The 25,725-nt window shown below is 39.5% G+C and overlaps 1 protein-coding gene across 1 annotated transcript; it reads left to right on the top strand.

Annotated features, from left to right (window-relative positions):
* Positions 1–994: 994 nt before the first annotated feature.
* On the top strand, positions 995–18,341 carry LOC311102036 (uncharacterized protein; the record flags this gene model as incomplete). The annotated part of the gene is made up of 5 exons (XM_084143253.1): positions 995–1,246; positions 1,369–2,164; positions 8,687–9,619; positions 14,723–14,782; positions 17,278–18,341. 5 exons carry the CDS (start codon positions 995–997, stop codon positions 18,339–18,341), a joined length of 3,105 nt encoding a protein of 1,034 aa, XP_083999379.1.
* Between the last annotated feature and the right edge of the window lie 7,384 nt (positions 18,342–25,725).

Consider the following 25,725-nt stretch of genomic DNA (forward strand, 5'->3'; position numbering starts at 1 on the left):
AGAAGGGTATTTTCATTCATTGCACTGTCTTGAAGAGCCCAAACCCCTGCCTTCCAAGCAGACTATCCAACCTGCTGAGAGAGAAGAAGCCAAGGAGCTTCTGTCGAGACCAGTCAGTCTCAATCTTCCCCTGGCCTACTCAGGTGGGTTCACTCAGACACATCAGACAGACTTACTCAAAAAATAAATTTAAATAAGGGAATAAGATATTAAAACTTGTGTAATTTTGATAGTTAAATATTTTAAGCTTTGTTCATTGTAAAATCTTCATGGCTGTACATGGTCCCAAAGTTCATCTGCAGTGCATTCTGTGAGTGTATTCCGCATCATTTTTTAAATCCAATTTTTAATAATGTATTCTACTTATCAAAACAGCTTTTTTGTATGGGAGGGCAGTTCTATTGTCTCTAAGCCAGTCAAATCAAATCAAATCAAATCAAATCAAATTTTATTGGTCACATGCGCGGAATACAACAGGTGCAGACATTGCAGTGAAATGCTTACTTACAGCCCTTAACCAACAGTGCATTTATTTTAAACAAAAAAGTAAGAATAAAACAACAACAAAAAAAGTGTTGAGAAAAAAAGAGCAGAAGTAAAATAAAGTGACAGTAGGGAGGCTATATATACAGGGGGGTACCGTTGCAGAGTCAATGTGCGGGGGCACCGGCTAGTTGAGGTAGTTGAGGTAATATGTACATGTGGGTAGAGTTAAAGTGACTATGCATAAATACTTAACAGAGTAGCAGCAGCGTAAAAAGGATGGGGTGGGGGAGCAGTGCAAATAGTCCGGGTAGCCATGATTAGCTGTTCAGGAGTCTTATGGCTTGGGGGTAGAAGCTGTTGAGAAGTCTTTTGGACCTAGACTTGGCACTCCGGTCACACTACAGTCATCATTAAAGTAAGCTGACTGTAGTAATGGATGAAATGAGGAAGAAAACAGTACTGTACGGCTTTTACCTCTTTTGTTTTGCTACACAGCACAGCCCTAGATATGGACAACACAACAGGATTCGCAGTGACCCCTGTCAATCACAACCACACCAACAGCAGCTGTTCCCGTGACAATGTGCTGAAGACTGTGGTTTTTCCAGTTCTCTACTCCCTCCTCTTCCTGTTGGGCCTGTTCCTCAACGGCCTGGCAGTGTGGGTGTTCTTCAGCATCCCCAGCCGCTCCCACTTCATCATCTACCTCAAGAACATTGTGGTGGCCGACGTCCTCATGACCCTCACCTTCCCCTTCAAGGTGCAGTTATAATTATAATTATCATAATATTAATAAAAGTTATAACAAAAATAGTTATAATATTGATAACTATTTTAAAACTATGAAAAAAAGTTGCTAAATAAAGATGTGTTTTCCTGTAGGTGCTGTCTGACTCCAACATGGCGTCCGTCGGTCTGCGTGTCTTCGTCTGTCGCGTCTCCTCGGTGCTCTTCTATCTCACCATGTACATCAGCATCCTCTTCTTTGGCCTCATCAGCATCGACCGCTGCAGGAAGACCCTCCAGCCCTTCAAGGGGACCAACGCGGCCCGTCTGGCCCACAGGAAGCTGCTCTCTGGGGCTATCTGGGGCTCCCTGCTGGCCCTCTCCCTGCCCAACATGGTCCTGACCAGCCGCAACCCCACCTCGGCCTACTTCAAGTGCAGTGATCTGAAGACACCGGCTGGGCTGCGTTGGCACGAGGTGGTCAACCATGTGTGTCAGTTCATCTTCTGGGGCAACCTGGTGACAGTGATAGTGTGTTACGCCCTCATCACCAAAGAGCTGTATAGTTCCTATACCCGCACCAAGGCTGGTACTGGGCAGCGCCAACCCCGGAGGAGGAGTGTGAGTTCAAATGTCTTCCTGGTGCTGGCTGTGTTCTTTGTGTGCTTCGTGCCGTTCCACTTCTCCCGCGTACCATACACCATGAGCCAGACCAGGGGACGCCTGTTTGACTGCAACCTCAAGCTGTTCTTCTTCCAGCTGAAGGAGAGTACCCTCTGGCTGTCCTCCCTCAACTCCCTCCTGGACCCTCTCATCTACTTCTTCCTCTGTAAGTCCTTCAGGACCACCCTGTTCAAGATGCTCCGTCTCCCACCTGGGACCTGTAGCTGGCTCACTGGGATGGGGGTGGACCCCAACACAGGCAGTACCCCCCTGGGAGACTCCTCTGCCTGTATGTAGCGAACTAAAACTCTTCTGGAGGACTTCTATGTATTGTGGTCTGATGAATGTTTCACAGAGGATCATACTGCCCTCTCCTGGAAGGTTGACGGAACTGAACTGTGTGTTGATTGAAGCTCTGTCTGGGCGATGTGAAGAATTAATGGGACCTTCCAATGAGCGAGTAGAGTAGAAACTCTGCAAAGGCCAGTGATAATTATAATAATATGCAGACCAGTCTGTAACACCAGTCTCTAACACCAGTCTGTAACACCAGTCTGTAACACCAGTCTGTAACACCATTCTATAACACCAGTCTGTAACACCAGTCTGTAACACCAGTCTGTAACACCAGTCTGTAACACCAGTCTATAACACCAGTCTGTAACACCAGTCTATAACACCAGTCTGTAACACCAGTCTGTAACACCAGTCTGTAACACCATTCTGTAACACCAGTCTGTAACACCAGTCTGTAACACCAGTCTGTAACACCATTCTGTAACACCAGTCTGTAACACCAGTCTGTAACACCATTCTGTAACACCAGTCTATAACACCAGTCTGTAACACCAGTCTGTAACACCAGTCTGTAACACCATTCTGTAACACCAGTCTGTAACACCATTCTGTAACACCAGTCTGTAACACCAGTCTGTAACACCATTCTGTAACACCAGTCTGTAACACCAGTCTGTAACACCAGTCTGTAACACCAGTCTGTAACACCATTCTGTAACACCAGTCTGTAACACCAGTCTATAACACCAGTCTGTAACACCATTCTGTAACACCAGTCTGTAACACCAGTCTGTAACACCAGTCTGTAACACCAGTCTGTAACACCATTCTGTAACACCAGTCTGTAACACCAGTCTGTAACACCAGTCTGTAACACCAGTCTATAACACCAGTCTTTAACACCATTCTGTAACACCAGTCTGTAACACCATTCTGTAACACCAGTCTATAACACCAGTCTGTAACACCAGTCTGTAACACCAGTCTGTAACACCAGTCTGTAACACCAGTCTGTAACACCAATCTGTAACACCAGTCTGTAACACCAGTCTGTAACACCAGTCTGTAACAGTTAATAGAATGTCATAACCCTCTCTAAATCGGCCTCCTGTAGCTAAGTTGGTAGAGCATGGCGCTAGCAATGCCAGGGTTGTGGGTTCGATTCCCACGGGGGGGCCAGTATGAAAAATGTATGCACTCACTAACTGTAAGTCACTCTGGATAAGAGCGTCTGCTAAATGTCTAAAATGTAAATGTCACCATAACCTCATGCCAAAGGAAATCACCTCAGGTCTCTCTCATAACAGCTTAGTTCCCTATAGTGGCATTCTGTTTGAACTCATTATTTCTTTAGGCTTTAGGAACTGAAATAAGAGACTTGTACTTCCCCTATAATTATGTGTAACCATGGCTCAGTACTTACGCCAATAATGTACAGGATAACTTTTCTATGCTGCATAAAGTTGTGAAATCTAAATATTTTCTCTCCCACTCATTGTATTTAACCATTCCTTCAACGCACCAGCATGATACTGATGGATGAATCTCCTGATTTCTCTGATGCATTGAAAAGCCAGACGTCGTCTATGTTAGACGGGATGCTGCCACCTGTACAAAGGAACCTAGAAAAACAAGCTGTGACTGGCAGGAGGCTTTTCCGGGGCATGGGCGTGTCGAAGTGGCAGGATGTGAAACAATTCCAGTAAATAAATAAAAACACTGCTAAATACACCAGAAAGTTCCTGTGAAAACAATAGTTCATGTGAAAGAAATGGTGTGTGTGCATAGCGTATGACCATGAGAAAGAGAAACGTGTAATCTGATCAGGTTTTATCTTTTAAATAACAATTAGTTCCAGGACCAAAAACAGCAACCTCCCCATGAGAATATGACAAACGTACAGGAAGTGTATTAGGTGACGTAGCAAAAACAGTCCCGATACATCGCAGTAACGTATCTCACTTGTAAGCATAGATATCGTACTGACATTCCTCCATGCAAAGATTGTTTTTCACAACTTTACCGGTGAGTTTCTTTACTTTATTTATTTCTAATAACACATCCTATACATTTTATTTTCTTAAATAATATTTTCACTGTATGGAACTGTATGGAACAATGTAAATACGCTATTCTCTGATTACAAAGATTGTACGCAAATATCCCAAATCTGACAAAAGGATGCCTTTGACACAGAAATAATAAGCTTTGAATTATTTTGAGAAAAGTTTATTGTGAACTTTATGAATCACAATCATAAGACTTTTATGCTTTCAATTGTATTTTGCAATAACCATAAACTATTAATTCACACAATGAAAATGAACCATATCGTGGAGTCAAATTTATATTTTTAATTAAAAAAAACATTAAAGGGGCAATTTGTGTTTGGTATATCAATTTTTTTGACTTTTTAAAGGGATACTTTGGGATTTTGGCAATGAGTCCATGCAACTTATGTGACTTGTTAAGCAAATGTTTACTCATTAACTTATTTAGGCTTGCCATAACAAAGGGGTTAAATACTTATTGACTCAACACATTTCAGCTTTTCATTTTGAAATGATTTTTACAGTGGAGATCAAGTTTATAAATTGCTTGGCTGGGCTGATGAGATAGTGGATTGGGCCGTGAGATGGAACAGAGTAAATAGGTATTTCAACATCATAGCCTTAGCCAATGGTAACTTATGGAATAGACACCGGCAGGAATGCGGTTTTAACCAATCAGCATCCAGGATTAGACCCACCCGTTGTATGACCTCCAATATTCTATATGGACAACTTGTTATGATATTTTGGGTGCTATACCATTTTGTTTGAAGTGGCTTAGAAAAGTTGTGAATTTTTTAAAAGCATGCTGCGATAGCCCCTACCACTCCATCGTTTCACTAGAAGAGATGCTGTCTGTGGGGTAAGTAAATAAAGATAACAAAGACATATTTTGGTCAACGACTCTCACGATCACTTTTTGAAGTGAATTGAATGACTTTTTCTTAATACAATTAAGTATATTTCAAAATGTTGTGTACTGCCCATTTAAAACTTTTTACTGCATATTCTTGGTAGTCTTAAACAAATCTATTTTGAAACAAAATATACACATCACACACATGGTTATTTATTTTACATTTTACATCATTTAGCAGACGCTCTTATCCAGAGCGACTTACAAATAGGTCCATTCAACTTATGATAGCCAGTGGGATAACCACTTTTTATTTTTTTTATTTTTTAGGGCTTACAAAAAAGAAGACACCTGTACCATGTCAGATATAGAGTTTAAATGTTTTGAATTTTGAGTTTGCATCCCAAAATTAGACTTTATATACATAATAATATGCCATTTAGCATACGCTTTTATCCAAAGTGACTTACAGTCATGCGTGCATACATTTTTATTTTTATTTTTTTGTGTATGGGTGGTCCCGGGGATCGAACCCACAACCTTGGCGTTACAAGCGCCGTTCTCTACCAGCTGAGCTACATAACAAAACTGTTTGACATAGAAACACCGGATTTTCGTCTTGTTTTATTTTTTATAATCTTTATTAATTATAAAATTATGTGGTCCTCTGTAGCTCAATTGGTAGAGCATGGCGCTTGTAACGCCAGGGTAGTGGGTTCGATCCCCGGGACCACCCATACGTAAAAATATATGCTTTGGATAAAAGCGTCTGCTAAATGGCATATTATATTATTATATATATTATATGAAAAATATTAATAGCATTCCACCCAGAGGGCGCTTTTGGTCATTGACTGCAGGAAAGGACTACATGGCAGTCATTTTTACCACATAAATATGACATTCATATTTTCTTAAAAATTCTGAAAAATAAATGATACTATAATAAAAATGACAGTAAATTAGCTTTTCAATACTAATGTGGATTGTACTTTGAAAAAGAACTGCACATTATATGAAGGAAAAATTCATATTTTCGTTTTACAGAATATGCTAATTATCCATACGCGTCTATTGAAGTAACATTAAAAACGTTTTACTAGAATAGTTACATTTACGTCATTTAGAAGCTCTTATCCAGAGCGACTTACAGGAGCAATTCGAGTTAAGTGCCTTGCTCAAGGGCACAGACAGATTTTTCACCTAGTCGGCTCGGGGATTAGAACCAGCGACCTTTCGGTTACTGGCACTACACTCTTAACCACTAAGCTACCTGCCGCCTATGGTCATTACCGCCACCTACCACACACACGCAGTTACTGTCTGTACTGTAAATTAGTACAACAGAACTACAGTAAACACAGCTACACTCTGAAACCCTCAGTGGAATAGAGCTGAGATGTGAGTTTCCATGGGAAACTAAGATAGTTACTGTCTGTACTGTAAAACTGTGTAACTGAAAACAACACCAGTGTAATCTCACTATGGCGGGGCATAAACTCAGCCCAATACTGGAAAATGAAGCCAACAGTGTAATATTACTGTGTCTATGGTACACACTGCACAATACTGTACGATAGTGTAGAATGGGACCTACGGCAATCAGCCTTAGTCTCATACACTATCTGATGGAGAGGAGACATGAATGGCTGTAGCTTTTCCTTGTGGAAAAATAATTCTGCCAACAGTGTAATATTACTGTGTCTATAGTAAACACTGCACAATAGTGTATAATAGTAAAGATTACTACGGACCTACAGTATCAGCCTTAGTCTCATACACTGTGTGAAGGAGGAGACGTGGAGTGTGAACTGCCTGACTGTGAAGGGGCAGAGCATTTTACCTCACGCCACATTTAAAGCTTATTTCTTGCTTTATACGTGTGGGTCAGCTGTAACTCACGCCATGTTTATAGCTTATTTCTTTGCTATATACGTGGGGGTTCAGGTTGGCAGGACTTAAGGGAAAGTGTGTTTATACTGTAACTGTGCTTTAGTCCTGCAATGGGCATCTCTTGTTAAGCTAGCTACTTTACATATTATAGCTCGTTCACTGTTGAACACAAGTGTCTAGGCAAGATGGCTGCGCCCTGTGAGAGATGAAACGTGGTGTGCCTCGCGACACCTAGCTCACTCTCAGGGGAGAACTGCAAGTCTGCCTGAGCAAAACATACACAGTCTACCAATCTTGCGGGGTAGGCACGGTCCCCAAACCCCAAGGCTAAAACCGTAAGGGTTCTGATGGACAGACAAGTCGAAAGACAACTAAGACAAACCCTCAGCTCCACAATACTGGTAGACCAAACAGAGTATCGCCCAGGTTGGTACACTGTCACAAGTAATAAAAACAAAGAACCCAAACGACATAGCACAAGCCAAACCGAGTGGGGGGACAGTAGAGCACGCAGATGGAGAGGCTAACTAGCTAGCTAGCTGCTCCAAGCTATTGAATAGCAGCCGGTATACTTCTGCTCTTATACACTCTAACATAGAGCCCTTACCATGAGAATCCTCTCTGGAATGAGCTGAGAAAAGGAAGAGGTGGAAGTACAGCAAATACAGTATTTAAGGGAGTCAGCCGCAGTCTCAGCATTACCCGGTACACGGGACTAATCAGAAATCCTTAATCAGAATGTATCCTGCCGCGCAGAAGGATACCATATTGGATTATGCTCTACGACCCCCACAAGCCCCATGGGACTCGTCTGAAGTCCATAATGCTGGTATGCCAACTTCTGTCTGTAGCGTCCAAACCGTTTGGGCTACAAACCACCCTGTGGAAAGGGGAGACTCTCTTGAACACGATGTTCTCCGTTTTGCTCTATGACCCCCACAAGTATCACGGGACTCGTATGAAGGTAACCCATGCAAATGAATGGAAGTATGGAGGTAGTTTTGTGCTAACAAAAATAAGGGGTTAAATATGTGTCCAAAAAAACTAAAATATATCCTGAACTTTCTTATATCTCCTATAAGGACAGACACTTCAAAACCTTATTTCTTTTTTGACATTTATGAATGTGTTATTCAATACGTGGGCTATAATTGTAAAGGCCAGATTCAATATTTTATCAAATAACTTTTCTATATATTTCTTATACCTAAAGGCGTCCTAAAATTCCAAATCAAATAGCTAAATAATAGCTAGGTAACATATGGAATTGATGTTAACGGTAATTTTGGTAAAATAGCAGTCTGTTTTGGTTTAAAAAAAAATTCAGATAACATTAATTGGATGCGTAATGATGTTTTGATAAGAATTAAGTTGATAATTTGCTATGATTGTTGCTTTTCCAATAGTTTCTTCTTGGGGTATGATAGTTGAAATAAGCACGTGATCCATTTATATTCTTAAATTATATTCTTCAAGAAGCAATGGCTACATATCATTTATTCAAAATTCCAAAAATGGATGTACAAGTGCAGATTTCCCCTTTAATCTATAAATTAATTATTATTTTAATAATTTTTCTTGCTAACCTCATTTGCAGATTCCTCAAAACTAGTAGCCACAATGGCATCACTTCCCCCTCCACTGGACTGTGGTTATAATGAAGATACCATAAATATGGCTATATCAAGTCTCTACTTCCTGTTGTTCATCCCAGCCCTTATCATCAATGGGGTAGCAGTCTTGGTCTGCATGCAACTTCGCTCAACGTCCACCTTCATGGTGTATCTGAAGAACCTTGTGGCCGCTGACCTTCTCATGACCCTGACCATCCCTCTCAGAGCAGCCAATATCCTGCCCAGTGCTCCTCTGACTCTGAAGGCCTTTACCTGTCGCTACTCTGATGTTATTTTCTACCTCTGTATGTACATGAGCATCACTCTACTGGGCCTCATCAGTCTGGACCGCTTCTTCAAGATCGTCAGGCCCTGTGGCAGGTTGTTGGGTCAGAACCTGGTCTTCGGCAAAGTGCTGTCTGCTTCCATCTGGGTGGTGCTGTTGGCCACTAATGTCATTCCAACCATGATTCTGACCAATCAGGTTCCCACAAACAAAACTAATGAATACTGTATGGTAATGAAGAGCGATGCAGGACAGGGTTTTCACGGAGGCGTGATCATATTCAACAGCGTGATCTTCTGGATGATGTTTGTTCTTATTTGTTTCTGTTACATATGCATAGCGAGAAAAGTTGTTCAATCATACAGGAAATCAGGAAGCAGCAATGACGAGGGGAGGCATAAAACCAAAGTGAGGGTGTTTTTGGTTCTGGTGGTTTTCCTGGTGTGTTTCGGCCCATACCACGCCGTACGTATCCCTTACACCCTGCTTCAGGTTACCTCAACGACCAGCTGCACTAAGGCCACCTTACGGATCTCTAAAAATATCACCTTGTGGATGTCAGCCATGAACGTCTGTCTGGACCCTCTCATCTACTTCTTCCTCTGTAAATCCTTCAGGACCAACCTGTTCAAGATGTTCCGTCTCCCACCTGGGACCTGTAGCTGGCTCACTGGGAAAGGGTCTGGCCCCAACACAACAGAGCATCAGACCCCAACGCAGGAGACTCCCCAGGGAGAGTCCTGTGCCTGTATAGAAAATAAAAACTCTTCAGAATGATCTACTTTCTGTTGTTGTTCAGCAGCAGGGACTGGAAGACTAGTCAGAATTGAAGGAAAGATGAAAGGAGCAAAGTACAGAGCGATCCATGATGAAAACCTGCTCCAGAGCGCTCAGGACCTCAGAATGGGGCGAGGTTCACCTTCCAACAGGACAACGACCCTAAGCACACATCCAAGACAACGCAGGAGTGGCTTCAGGACAAGTCTCTTAATGTCCTTGAGTGGCCCAGCCAGAGCCGGGACTTGAACCCGATCTAACATCTCTGGAGAGACCTGAAAATAGCTGTGCAGTGACGCTCCCCATCCAACCTGACAGAGCTTGAGAGGATCTGCAGTGAAGAATGGGAGAAACTCCCCAAATACAGGTGTGCCAAGCTTGTAGCGTCATTCCCAAGAACACTCAAGGCTGTAATCGCTGCCAAAGGTGCTTCAAGAAAGTACTGAGTAAAGGGTTTGAATACTTATGTAAATGTGATATTTCAGTTATTCTTTTGTTTTTGTTTTACTTTGCCATTATGGGATATTGTGTGTAGATTGATGAGGGGGAAAAAACAATTCAATCCATTTTCAAATAAGGTTGTAAAGTAACAGAATGTCAAAAAAGTCAAGGGGTCTGAATACTTTCCCAAAGCACTGTATATTAGAAATGAATCCACAGGGTATGATGTACTACTGAAGTCCATACATTTACACCAAGAGAAGAGACCATACAGAATGCATAATCTTGTTTTATGATGTTTGTAGTGACGATGATTATGGTGATGATGGTTTACTGCATATAGTACCAATGCATGGTCGGACAATAGGCCACAGGGACTGAATATGTGTGCATTAGGCTAAGTATTAGCTTTCCGGTGTTTTCCATTTTGTGTTACTATGGTGTATTGTTTATGTTTGTTTGTATGTTGAATTCACAAAATGAATTTCCATGTAAATGGACAAGTAAAGTATATTGTCTACTATTTAAAAACATACCAATAAAGGAATATAGTGGTCCTATTAGCTTTCAGATATATTTCTGGTTGCCAGGTTAATCTACAATATGTCAACACGAGACTATATTGGGTCAAATAATGTTGGGCAAATCATACACTACATCAGAGAGTCACAATAGCATAACCTGGTCTCACTGTTGCTTTAGTGGCACCCTATTTCCCTGGATTTGCATCTGTCTGAACATGTACATCCTTCTTGGGTAATTCAAGGGAAATTCAAGGTGTGAGTCTCATATACTGTACACTGGCGCTGTGACAGAGTTCCACAGTACTGTCCTGTCTGATCACTGATCGTCTTCAGATAGGTGAGTAAATCTTTTAGTTTTGTCTCTTCTTATCTTTACTCTGAGCTGTTTTATGCATTGCTTCATCAAGGTACACTTAAAATGAATTATAATGGGTTTATAAGTATAGTTAATATATATAAATTGTTATAAATTGTTATTCATTTGTTTACAGATTCTATAGTTTCTAAATATGTAATAAAGAGTTATAAAACATGTATGATTCTTTTCACAGATTTGTGGGTTGGCTTCTCTTGTTGTCTTAAGAGATTTCTATCAATGGAGGAAAAAGAGTTGTTTTAAATAACAATTAGTTCCAGGACCAAAAACAGCAACATCCCCATGAGAATATGACAAACATACATATCCTCCCTAACCTGCCGAATCCAGGCCACTGTAGGAAGAATTAGCATGTGCAGATGCTATCAGCAGCAGTGAACCATTCATGAAAACAACAATTCTATCATATGGCTCAGTTGGTAGAACATGGCTCTTGCAACACCAGGAATGTGGGTTTGATTGGAGGACTTCTATGTATTGTGGTCTGATGAATGTTTCACAGAGGATCATACTGCCCTCTCCTGGAAGGTTGACGGAACTGAACTGTGTGTTGATTGAAGCTCTGTCTGGGCGATGTGAAGAATTAATGGGACCTTCCAATGAGCGAGAAGAGTAGGAACTCTGCAAAGGCCAGTGATAATTATAATAATATGCAGACCAGTCTGTAACACCAGTCTGTAACACCAGTCTGTAACACCAGTCTATAACACCAGTCTGTAACACCAGTCTATAACACCAGTCTATAACACCAGTCTGTAACACCAGTCTGTAACACCAGTCTATAACACCAGTCTATAACACCAGTCTGTAACACCAGTCTATAACACCAGTCTGTAACACCAGTCTGTAACACCAGTCTATAACACCAGTCTGTAACACCAGTCTGTAACACCAGTCTGTAACACCAGTCTGTAACACCAGTCTGTAACACCAGTCTATAACACCAGTCTGTAGCACCAGTCTGTAACACCAGTCTGTAACACCAGTCTGTAACACCAGTCTATAACACCAGTCTGTAACACCAGTCTATAACACCAGTCTGTAACACCAGTCTGTAACACCAGTCTATAACACCAGTCTATAACACCAGTCTATAACACCAGTCTATAACACCAGTCTGTAACACCAGTCTATAACATCAGTCTGTAACACCAGTCTGTAACACCAGTCTGTAACACCAGTCTGTAACACCAGTCTATAACACCAGTCTATAACACCAGTCTGTAACACCAGTCTGTAACACCAGTCTATAACACCAGTCTGTAACACCAGTCTATAACACCAGTCTGTAACACCAGTCTGTAACACCAGTCTGTAAAACCAGTCTGTAACACCATTCTGTATCAGTTAATAGAATGTCATAACCCTCTCTGAATTGGCCTCCTGTAGCTCAGTTGGTAGAGCATGGCGCTAGCAATGCCAGGGTTGTGGGTTAGATTTCCACGGGGGGCCGGTATGAAAAATGTATGCACTCACTAACTGTAAGTCACTCTGGATAAGAGTGTCTGCTAAATGACTTAAATGTCACCATAACCTCATGCCAAAGGAAATCACCTCAGGTCTCTCTCATAACAGCTTAGTGCCCTATATTGGCATTCTGCTTTGAACTCATAATTTCTTTAGGCTTTAGGAACTGAAATAAGAGACATGTACAGTGGGGAAAAAAAAGTATTTAGTCAGCCACCAATTGTGCAAGTTCTCCCACTTAAAAAAATGAGAGAGGCCTGTAATTTTCATCATAGGTACACGTCAACTATGACAGACAAAATGAGGGGGAAAAAATCCAGAAAATCAAATTGTAGGATTTTTTATGAATTTATTTGCAAATTATGGTGGAAATAAGTATTTGGTCAATAACAAAAGTTTTCTGGCTCTCACAGACCTGTAACGTCTTCTTTAAGAGGCTCCTCTGTCCTCCACTCGTTACCTGTATCAATGGCACCTGTTTGAACTTGTTATCAGTATAAAAGACACCTGTCCACAACCTCAAACAGTCACACTCCAAACTCCACTATGGCCAAGACCAAAGAGCTGTCAAAGGACACCAGAAACAAAATTGTAGACCTGCACCAGGCTGGGAAGACTGAACATGCAATAGGTAAGCAGCTTGGTTTGAAGAAATCAACTGTGGTAGCAATTATTAGGAAATGGAAGACATACAAGACCACTGATAATCTCCCTCGATCTGGGGCTCCACGCAAGATCTCACCCCGTGGGGTCAAAATGATCACAAGAACGGTGAGCAAAAATCCCAGAACCACACGGGGGGACCTAGTGAATGACCTGCAGAGAGCTGGGACCAAAGTAACAAAGCCTACCATCAGTAACACACTACGCCTTCAGGGACTCAAATCCTGCAGTGGCAGACGTGTCCCCCTGCTTAAGCCAGTACATGTCCAGGCCCGTCTGAAGTTTGCTAGAGTGCATTTGGATGATCCAGAAGAGGATTGGGAGAATGTCATATGGTCAGATGAAACCAAAATAGAACCTTTTGGTAAAAACTCAACTCGTCGTGTTTGGAGGACAAAGAATGCTGAGTTGCATCCAAAGAACACCATACCTACTGTGAAGCATGGGGGTGGAAACATCATGCTTTGGGGCTGTTTTTCTGCAAAGGGACCAGGACGACTGATCCGTGTAAAGGAAAGAATGAATGGGGCCATGTATCGTGAGATTTTGAGTGAAAACCTCCTTCCATCAGCAAGGGCATTGAAGATGAAACATGGCTGGGTCTTTCAGCATGACAATGATCCCAAACACACCGCCCGGGCAACGAAGGAGTGGCTTTGTAAGAAGCATTTCAAGGTCCTGGAGTGGCCTAGCCAGTCTCCAGATCTCAACCCCATAGAAAATCTTTGGAGGGAGTTGAAAGTCTGTGTTGCCCAGCAACAGCCCCAAAACATCACTGCTCTAGAGGAGATCTGCATGGAGGAATGGGCCAAAATACCAGCAACAGTGTGTGAAAACCTTGTGAAGACTTACAGAAAACGTTTGACCTGTGTCATTGCCAACAAAGGGTATATAACAAAGTATTGAGAAACTTTTGTTATTGACCAAATACTTATTTTCCACCATAATTTGCAAATAAATTCATAAAAAATCCTACAATGTGATTTTCTTGATTTTTTTTTCTCATTTTGTCTGTCATAGTTGACGTGTACCTATGATGAAAATTACAGGCCTCTCATCTTTTTAAATTGGAGAACTTGCACAATTGGTGGCTGACTAAATACTTTTTTTCCCCACTGTACTTCCCCTATAATTATGTGTAACCATGGCGGAGTACTTACGCCAATAATGTACAGGATAACTTTTCTATGCGGCATAAAGTAGTGAAATCTAAATATTTTCTAGCATGTGCAGATGCTATCAGCAGCAGTGAACCATTCATGAAAACAACAATTCTATCATATGGCTCAGTTGGTAGAACATGGCTCTTGCAATGCCAGGAATGTGGGTTTGATTCCTGGGCCACACAAACATAACACATATTTATATGCATGCATGACTGTAAGTCACTTTGGATAAAAGTGTCCGCTGAATGTTATGATATTGTTATATTATAAGAAGTCTGACAAACAAGGGCAGCTTTTTTCAGTTGTGCAAAAGATGAAGATACTGATAACTGACCCTGTGCGTTAGCTCTTATCTTACCACTTCCTGATATCCAGGAAGTGTATTAGGTGACGTAGCAAAAACAGTCCCGATACATCGCAGTAATGTATCTCACTTGTAAGCATAGATATCGTAGTGACATTCCTCCATGCAAAGATTGTTTTTCACAACTTTACCGGTGAGTTTCTTTACTTTATTTATTTCTAATAACACATCCTATACATTTTATTTTCTTAAATAATATTTTCACTGTATGGAACTGTATGGAACAATGTAAATACGCTATTCTCTGATTACAAAGATTGTACGCAAATATCCCAAATCTGACAAAAGGATGCCTTTGACACAGAAATAATAAGCTTTGAATTATTTTGAGAAAAGTTTCTTGTGAACTTTATGAATCACAATCATTAGACTTTTATTCTTTCAATTGTATTTTGCAATAACCATAAACTATTAATTCACACAATGAAAATGAACCATATCGTGGAGTCAAATCTATATTTTTAATTTAAAAAAACATTAAAGGGGCAATTTGTATTTGGTATATCAATTTTTTTGACTTTTTAAAGGGGTACTTTGGGATTTTGGCAATGAGTCCATGCAACTTATGTGACTTGTTAAGCAAATTTTTACTCATGAACTTATTTAGGCTTGCCATAACAAAGGGGTTGAATACTTATTGACTCAAGACATTTCAGCTTTTCATTTTAAAATGAATTTTACAGTGGAGATCAAGTTTATAAATTGCCTGGCTGGGCTGATGAGACAGTGGATTGGGCCGTAAGATGGAACAGAGTAAATAGGCATTTCAACATCATAGCCTTAGCCAGTGGTAACTTATTGAATCGACACCGGCAGGAATGCGGTTTTAACCAATCAGCATCCAGGATTAGACCCACCCGTTGTATGACCTCCAATATTCTATATGGACAACTTGTTATGATATTTTGGGTGCTATATCATTTTGTTTGAAGTGGCTTAGAAAAGTTGTGCATTTTTTTAAAGCATGCTACGATAGCCCCTACCACTCCCATCGTTTCACTAGCAGAGATGCTGTCTCTGGGGTAAGTAAATAAAGATAACAAAGACATATTTTGGTCAACAACTCTCACGATCACTTTTTGAAGTGAATTAAATGACATTTTCTTAATACATTTAAGTATATTTCAAAATGTTGTGTACTGCCCGTTTAAAACATTTTACTGCAGATTCTTGGTAGTCTTAAACAAATCTACTTTGAAACAAAATATACACCTCACACACATGGTTATGGGCTTTAAAAAAAGAAGACACCTGTACCATGTCAGATATAGAGTTTAAATGTTTTGAATTTTGAGTTTGCATCCCAATATTAAACTTTATATGCATCACAGAAGACTGAAATATGACAAAACTGTTTGACATAGAAACACCGGATTTTCGTCTTGTTTTATTTTTTTATAATCTTTATTAATTATAAAATTATGAAAAATATTTATAGCATTCCACCCAGAGGGCGCTTTTGGTCATTGACTGCAGGAAAGGACTACATGGCAGTCATTTTTACCACATAAATATGACATTCATATTTTCTTCAAAATTCTGAAAAATAAATGATACTATAATAAAAATGATAGTAAATTAGCTTTTCAATACTAATGTGGATTGTACTTTGAAAAAGAACTGCACATTATATGAAGGAAAAATTCATATTTTCATTTTACAGAATATGCTAATTATCCATACACGTCTATTGAAGTAACATTAACAATGTTTTACTAGAATAGTTACATTTACATTTTAGTCATTTAGAAGCTCTTATCCAGAGCGACTTACAGGAGCAATTAGGGTTAAGTGTTCGACAGATTTTTCACCTAGTCGGCTCTGAGATATGCCAACTTCTGTCTGTAGCGTCCAAACCGTTTGGGCTACAAACCACCCTGTGGAAAGGGGAGACTCTCTTGAACACGATGTTCTCCGTTTTGCTCTATGACCCCCACAAGTATCACGGGACTCGTCGGAAGGTAACCCATGCAAATGAATGGAAGTATGGAGGTAGTTTTGTGCTAACAAAAATAAGGGGTTAAATATGTGTCCAAAAAAACTACTATATTTCCTGAACTTCCTTATATCTCCTACATATAGGACAGACACTTCAAAACCTTATTTCTTATGATTAATTTTTTTACTGTCAATGCGTGGGCTATAATAGGAAAGGCCAGATTCAATAATTTATCAAATAACTTTTCTATGTATTTTTTTATACCTAAAGGCGTCCTAAAATTCCAAATCAATTAGCTAAATGATCCATGGTATGACCATCTTAAAACAATTCCATAGGTTAGCTTATTGACATATGGAATTGAGGTTAACGGTCATTTTGGTAAAATAGCAGTCTGTTTTGGTAATTTTTTTATTTCAGATAACATTAATTGGATGTGAAATGATGTTTTGATAAGAATTAAGTTCATATTTTGCTATGATTGTTGCTTTTCCAATAATTTCTTCTTGGGGTATGATAGTTGAAATAAGCATGTGATCCATTTATATTCTTAAAATATATTCTTCAAGAAGCAATGGCTACATATAATTTATTCAAAATTCCAAAAATGGATGTACCAATGCAGATTCCCCTTTAATCTATAAATTAATGATTATTTTAATCATTTTTCTTGCTAACCTCATTTGCAGATTCCTCAAAACTAGTAGCCACAATGGCATCACTTCCCCCTCCACTGGACTGTGGCTTTAATGAAGATACCATAAATATGGCTATATCAAGTCTCTACTTCCTGTTGTTCATCCCAGCCCTCATCATCAATGGGGTAGCAGTCTTGGTCTGCATGCAACTTCGCTCAACGTCCACCTTCATGGTGTATCTGAAGAACCTTGTGGTCACTGACCTTCTCATGACCCTGACCATCCCTCTCAAAGCAGCCAATATCCTGCCCAGTGCTCCTCTGACTCTGAAGGCCTTTACCTGTCGCTACTCTGATGTTATTTTCTACCTCTGTATGTACATGAGCATCATTCTACTGGGCCTCATCAGTCTGGACCGCTTCTTCAAGATCGTCAGGCCCTGTGGCAGGTTGTTGGGTCAGAACCTGGTCTTCGGCAAAGTGCTGTCTGCTTCCATCTGGGTGGTGCTGTTGGCCACTAATGTCATTCCAACCATGATCCTGACCAATCAGGATCCCACAAACAAGACTAATGAATACTGTATGGAAATGAAGAGCGATGCAGGACAGGGTTTTCACGGAGGCGTGGTCATATTCAACAGCGCCATCTTCTGGATGGTGTTTGTTCTTATTTGTTTCTGTTACATATGCATAGCGAGAAAAGTTGTTCAATCATACAGGAAATCAGGAAGCAGCAATGACGAGGGGAGGCATAAAACCAAAGTGAGGGTGTTTTTGGTTCTGGTGGTTTTCCTGGTGTGTTTCGGCCCATACCACGCCATACGTATCCCCTACACCCGGCTTCAGGTTATCTCAATGACCAGCTGCACTAAGGCCACCTTACGGATCTCTAAAAAGATCACCTTGTGGATGTCAGCCATGAACGTCTGTCTGGACCCTCTCATCTACTTCTTCCTCTGTAAATCCTTCAGGACCAACCTGTTCAAGACGTTCCGTCTCCCACCTGGGACCTGTAGCTGGCTCACTGGGAAAGGGTCCGGCCCCAACACAACAGAGGATCAGACCCCAACACAGGAGACTCCCCAGGGAGACTCCTGTGCCTGTATAGAAAATTAAAACTCTTTGGAATGATCTACTTTCTGTTGTGTGAAGGTCTGTTTCACAGATTATCATACTGCCCCCTGGTGGAGGATTAACTATCCTACTAGTTATGTTAGAGGGTTAGGGTTATTACACAATGTCTGATGTACTATCCTACTAGTTATATTATAAATTAATCCACCAGGTGTGATGTACTATCCTACTAGTAATATTATAAATTAATCCACCAGGTGTGATGTACTATCCTACTAGTAATATTAGAAATGAATCCACAGGGTGTGATGTACTATCCTACTAGTAATATTAGAAATGAATCCACAGGGTGTGATGTACTATCCTACTAGTAATATTAGAAATGAATCCACAGGGTGTGATGTACTATCCTACTAGTTATATTAGAAATTAATCCACAGGGTGTGATGTACTATCCTACTAGTTATATTAGAAATTAATCCACAGGGTGTGATGTACTATCCTACTAGTAATATTAGAAATGAATCCACAGGGTGTGATGTACTATCCTACTAGTTATATTAGAAATGAATCCACAGGGTGTGATGTACTATCCTACTAGTAATATTAGAAATGAATCCACAGGGTGTGATGTACTATCCTACTAGTAATATTAGAAATGAATCCACAGGGTGTGATGTACTATCCTACTAGTAATATTAGAAATTAATCCACAGGGTGTGATGTACTATCCTACTAGTTATATTAGAAATGAATCCACAGGGTGTGATGTACTATCCTACTAGTAATATTAGAAATGAATCCACAGGGTGTGATGTACTATCCTACTAGTTATATTAGAAATTAATCCACAGGGTGTGATGTACTATCCTACTAGTTATATTAGAAATTAATCCACAGGGTGTGATGTACTATCCTACTAGTAATATTAGAAATGAATCCACAGGGTGTGATGTACTATCCTACTAGTTATATTAGAAATGAATCCACAGGGTGTGATGTACTATCCTACTAGTAATATTAGAAATGAATCCACAGGGTGTGATGTACTATCCTACTAGTAATATTAGAAATTAATCCACAGGGTGTGATGTACTATCCTACTAGTAATATTAGAAATTAATCCACAGGGTGTGATGTACTATCCTACTAGTAATATTAGAAATTAATCCACCAGGTGTGATGTACTATCCTACTAGTTATATTAGAAATTAATTCAGCGGCAGGGACTGGAAGACTAGTCAGGATCGAAGGAAAGATGAAAGGAGCAAAGTACAGAGTGATCCATGATGAAAACCTGCTCCAGAGCGCTCATGACCTCAGACTGGGGCGAGGTTCACCTTCCAACAGGACAACGACCCTAAGCACAAATCCAAGACAACGCAGGAGTGGCTTCAGGACAAGTCTCTGAATGTCCTTGAGTGGCCCAGCCAGAGCCCGGACTTGAACCCGATCGAACATCTCTGGAGAGACCTGAAAATAGCTGTGCAGCGATGCTCCCCATCCAACCTGACAGAGCTTGAGAGGATCTGCAGTGAAGAATGGGAGAAACTCCCCAAATACAGGTGTGCCAAGCTTGTAGCGTCATTCCAAAGAAGACTCGAGGCTGTAATCGCTGCCAAAGGTGCTTCAACAAAGTACTGAATAAAGGGTTTGAATACTTATGTAAATGTGATATTTCAGTTATTCTTTTGTTTTTGTTTTACTTTGCCAGTATTTGGTATTGTGTGTAGATTGATGAGGGGGAAAAAACAATTCAATCCATTTTCGAATAAGGTTGTAAAGTAACAGAATGTCATATAAGTCAAGGGGTCTGAATACTTTCCGAAAGCACTGTATATTAGAAATGAATCCACAGGGTATGATGTACTACTGAAGTCCATACATTTACACCAAGAGAAGAGACCATACAGAATGCATAATCTTGTTTTATGATGTTTGTAGTGACGATGATTATGGTGATGATGGTTTACTGCATATAGTACCAATGCATGGTCGGACAATAGGCCGCAGGGACTGAATATGTGTGCATTAGGCTAACTATTAGCTTTCCGGTGTTTTCCATATTGTTTTACTATGGTGTATTGTTTATGTTTGTTTGTATGTTGAATTCACAAAATGAATTTCCATGTAAAAGGACAAGTAAAGTATATTGTATACTATTTAAAAACATACCAATAAAGGAATATAGTGGTCCTATTAGCTTTCAGATATATTTCTGGTTGCCAGGTTAATCTACAATATGTCAAAACGAGACTATTTTGGGTCAAATAATGTTGGGCAAATCATACACTACATCAGAGAGTCACAATAGCATAACCTGGTCTCACTGTTGCTTTAGTGGCACTCTATTTCCCTGGATTTGCATCTGTCTGGACATGTACAGACTTCTTGGATAATTCAAGGGAAATTCAAGGTGTGAGTCTCATATACTGTACACTGGCGCTGTGACAGAATTCCACAGTACTGTCCTGTCTGATCACTGATCGTCTTCAGATAGGTGAGTAAATCTTTTAGTTTTGTCTCTTCTTATCTTTACTCTGAGCTGTTTTATGCATTGCTTCATCAAGGTACACTTAAAATGAATTATAATGGGTTCATAAGTATAGACCTACTTGAGCAGCACCGCCCCTCAAGATTCTGAGCCTGCCTGGCAGGGTTGGTCCTACAAAGCCAGAGCCCCGGATGGGGGAGCATAATATACAAGGAAATTCTCAAAGCTGCTAATGAGAACCTTGACGACCTTTTACCTAGCTGGTGGGGATTCCGGTGGGGTACGCCCACCTAGGTAGTGGCAGTGCTGGCAACACTGGCTGCAGTAACCCATGGGGAGGGGGTCACACTCAGACAATCAGAGAGGGGGTTTATCATTGTGGCCCAGGTGGCACAAAATAATCAAAGGTCTGACCGCATGGAGATGCTTGGGAAAATGGTTACAACAGGGGATCAGAGTGTTTGTGTCTCAGGTGAAGAGGGTGGATCTGATCTCCATCACATAGGACTTGACATAGATTAAGTAGATTAATCAAATCTCACATTGTTATCAATTTCTGCTCAATCTGCATGCTTTCTCAATCAGCTTTAACTGTATGTGCACTCGTAAATCAAGTTATTTCTCGAGTTGGGCTCTGGGATATAACAGCCGTTGAGTATCTGATTTTATGGTGGATTGTGGAGGAGGGGGGTTGAGTGTGTTGGAGTATGTGAGTATGTGCGTGTGTGCTTGTCTGGCATCTGTTGTGGGGGGGTGGGGATGTTGGGGGGGAGGGTATGGGATGGACCACAGGAATTATTTGCTAGGATAATAATTGCTTGTCAATTAATTAAATGTAATACAATGGCAATCCGGGTTATATGTTAGAATCCTACGCGTGAACTGCCGACATTATTACGCATATTAATTGATAATGATGGAAAATAGGATATGCATAATTTAAAATATATAGTTATATAGATATATATATATATAGGTGAAAGCATTGGAAATGCTTTTGGCGGTTAATCTGCTTCTGTTTTGTGGGTGGCACTGTGTGCTGTTTCCGATGGATGGGTCCTGGCCTCTCGGGGCCTTAGGGATACGGAGGGACGTGGGAGGGATACGGAGGGACGTGGGTGGGATGCTGATCACTGGGATGACGGCTCAACTTGGGATGGGGAGGGCTTTAGCGGGGGAATTAGCGGAGAACAATTGAAGGGTTACTCCGTAGCAATGCAAATATCACGGTACAGCTATGTGGACAATCAATCATTACGCAATTTTTTATTGGTAAATTTACAAACATATCTAATGATAAATAGACTTGAAACTTGTATCTCATTATGGTGTATGGTGAAATAAGTATAGCCAGTTATAATTGTAATGGCTTAGCTGATAATAACAAAAGAATAACAATATTTACATGGCTCAAAGAGAAGGAATATAATATCTATGGTATACAGGAAACTCATTCAACAATTCGAGATGAAGTAGCGTGGAAAAAAGAATGGGGGGGGGGGAAATATACTTCTCCCATGGACAAAGAAATTCAAAAGGGGTGATGATATTAATTAATAGTAATTTCGATCCGAATGTGCAAATTGTCCAAATAGATACGCAAGGTAGATGGATTATTTTAAATATGTTATTGGACCATAAACAGATATGGCTCATTAACCTTTACGGACCAAATAATGATGATCCACAATTCTTTGACAATATATATAATAAATTATCAAGCCTGCAAGCAACTCAAGACAATATTATTATGGTGGGGGATTATAATACTGTTTTAAATAGCTCAATGGACCGTAAAGGAAATCACACCACAAACAATCACCGTCATGCTCTTAAGGAAATTGTGAATGTCATGGATACATTAGAACTAGTAAATATATGGAGGCTTAAATATACTGATCTAGTGAGATATACATGGCGGAGACTGAATCAAGCTAGTCGTCTTGACTTCTTTCTTATCTCATTCTCGTTGGCACCAAAAGTAAAAAAAAGTGTTGATAGGGGATAGAATGCGGTCGGAACATCATATAATAGGCATATACATTACTCTTACTGAATTTCCACGTGGGCGAGGATATTGGAAATTTAATCAAAGCCTATTGGATGATAATTTATTTATAATTAGAACAAAGGAATTTATAACTGATTTTTTCCAACATAACATAGGTACAGCGAATCCCCTTATTGTATGGGACACCTTTAAATGTGCCTTTAGAGGCCATGCAATTCAGTACTCATCTCGAAAACAAAAGCAATTTAGGTCAAAATAGTTTTTACTAAGAAAGGAAATAGAAAGTCTAACAGAACAGATAGATGGCAATAAAAACTGTAACATAGAGGCTCAGAATAAATTAGAGGAAAAACAAAAAGAAATGGAGAAACTTATTCAAGAAAGATCAAGTGTAATATATTATAAAAATAAAGCAAACTGGATGGAATATGGGGAAAAATGCACAAAATTCTTTTTTAATCTTCAACATAGGAATGCTACCAAAAATAACTTCATGAAACTGGTTACAATTGACGGAGTCACCCATAATTCACCAAATTATATTTTGAAGGAAGAAACAAAGTACTTTAAGCATTTGTTTTCTTTTCAGTCGCCTCCATCTCCTCTAACTGAAGCTAATTATAGAGATTTTTTTTCTATTGATAATGTCAAATTAACAGCCACACAGAAATACTCATGTGAAGGTGAAATTACAGAGGAGGAACTTCTGGATGCAATTAAAGACTTTAAGTCCGGGAAAACTCCAGGGTTGGATGGCATACCAGTCGAGGTATACCAAACCTTTTTTGATATACTAAGAGGACCGTTATTAGCATGTTTTAACCACTCCTATGTAAATGGTAGATTATCTGACACTCAAGAAGAAGGTCTGATCTCATTATTACTGAAACAGGATACAAGTGGAAAATATAAAGATCCAGTCCATTTACAAAATTGGAGGCCCCTTACACTTCAGTGTTGTGATGCAAAAATCCTAGCAAAATGTATAGCGCATAGAATTAAAAAGGTATTGTTGGATATTATTCATTCTAATCAGACAGGTTTTTTACATGGAAGATACATTGGAGATAATATAAGGCAAGTATTGGAAACAATAGAACACTATGGAAAATATGGGAAACCAGGCCTGCTATTCATAGCAGACTTCGAAAAGGCATTTGATAAAGTTCGACTGGGGTTTATATATAAATGCCTGGAGCATTTCAATTTTGGAGAATCTCTTATAAAATGGGTCAAAATCATGTATAGTAACCCTAGGTGTAAAATAGTAAATAATGGCTATTTCTCGGAAAGTTTAAAACTGTCAAGAGGAGTGAAACAAGGTTGTCCACTATTGGCATATCTATTTATTGTGGCCATCGAGATGTTAGCTATTAAAATCAGATCCAATAATAATATCAGAGGATTAGAAATACAGGGCTTAAAAACAAAGGTGTCATTGTATGCTGATGATTCATGTTTTCTTTTAAATCCACAACTAGAATCCCTCCACAGCCTCATAGAGGATCTAGATACATTTTCTAACCTCTCTGGATTACAACCAAATTATGACAAATGTACTATATTACGTATTGGATCACTAAAAAATACAATTTTTACATTACCATGTAGTTTACCAATAAAATGGTCTGATGGTGATGTGGATATACTCGGAATACATATCCCAAAGGAAATAAATGATCTCACTTCAATAAATTTTAATAGAAAGTTAGCAAAAATAGATAAGATCTTACTACCATGGAAAGGAAAAGATCTGTCAATTTGTGGAAAAATCACCCTGATTGACTCTTTGGTATTATCCCAGTTTACCTATTTGCTTATGGTCTTGCCTACGCCAAGCGAACAGTTCTTAAATTATATGAGAAAAAAATTTCTATTTTATTTGGAACGGCAAGCCAGACAAAATTAAAAGAGCATATTTATATAATTAATATTAATTCGGAGGACAGAAATTATTAAATATTAAAGCATTAGACCTATCACTAAAAGCTTCAGTCATACAAATGTTATACTTAAATCCGAACTGGTTCTCAAGCAAATTAGTAAGATTGTCTCACCCAATGTTCAAGAAAGGCCTTTTTCCCTTTATTCAGATTACAACCTCTCACTTTCAGTTATTTGAAAAGGAAATAATCTCCCAAATGTCACTATTTCTAAAACAAGCCATAGAAAGTTGGTTGCAATTTCAATTTAATCCTCCAGGAACGACAGAACAAATAATGCAACAAATATTGTGGTTAAATTCAAATATACTAATTGACAAAAAACCTTTATTTTTTGACAGAATGTTTAAAAAAGGTATAATCTTCGTAAATGATATCATCGGTAGGACTGGTGGAGTTATGTCGCACATGCAGCTAACAAAAACATATGGAAATGTCTGCTCTATCCAAAATTACAACCAAATAATTGCAGCCTTACCGCAAAAGTGGAAGAGGAAAGTGGAAGGGGGAGAAAATAAGGAACTTGTCTGTCGGCCTTGCATTAAAGAACATAATTGGTTAAGGAAAACTGTGATAAATAAAAAAGTATATCAGTTTCACTTAAGGACCAAAGGATTGACAGCCGTCCCATATAGATTGCAAAATAGTTGGGAAGAGATCTTTGACGTACCGATCCCATGGCATAGTGTTTATGAACTGACACGCAAAACGACACCGGATTCAAAAATTTGAATCTTTCAATTTAAATTATTATATAAAATTCTTGCTACCAATAGAATGTTATTTATATGGGGGATACAATCTTCCCAACTCTGCAGATTTTGCTGTGAAGAGACAGAATCATTAGATCATTTGTTTTGGTTCTGTCCATTTGTAGCTTGTTTTTGGACACAGGTCCAGGAATGGCTAAAGGATTGCAATATTTACCTGGAACTAACCTTGCAGATAGCATTACTGGGTGATCTGAAAAGTCATAGT

The sequence above is a fragment of the Coregonus lavaretus genome, assembly GCF_964263955.1.
Source record: "Coregonus lavaretus genome assembly, chromosome: 26".
NCBI lineage: Eukaryota > Metazoa > Chordata > Actinopteri > Salmoniformes > Salmonidae > Coregonus > Coregonus lavaretus.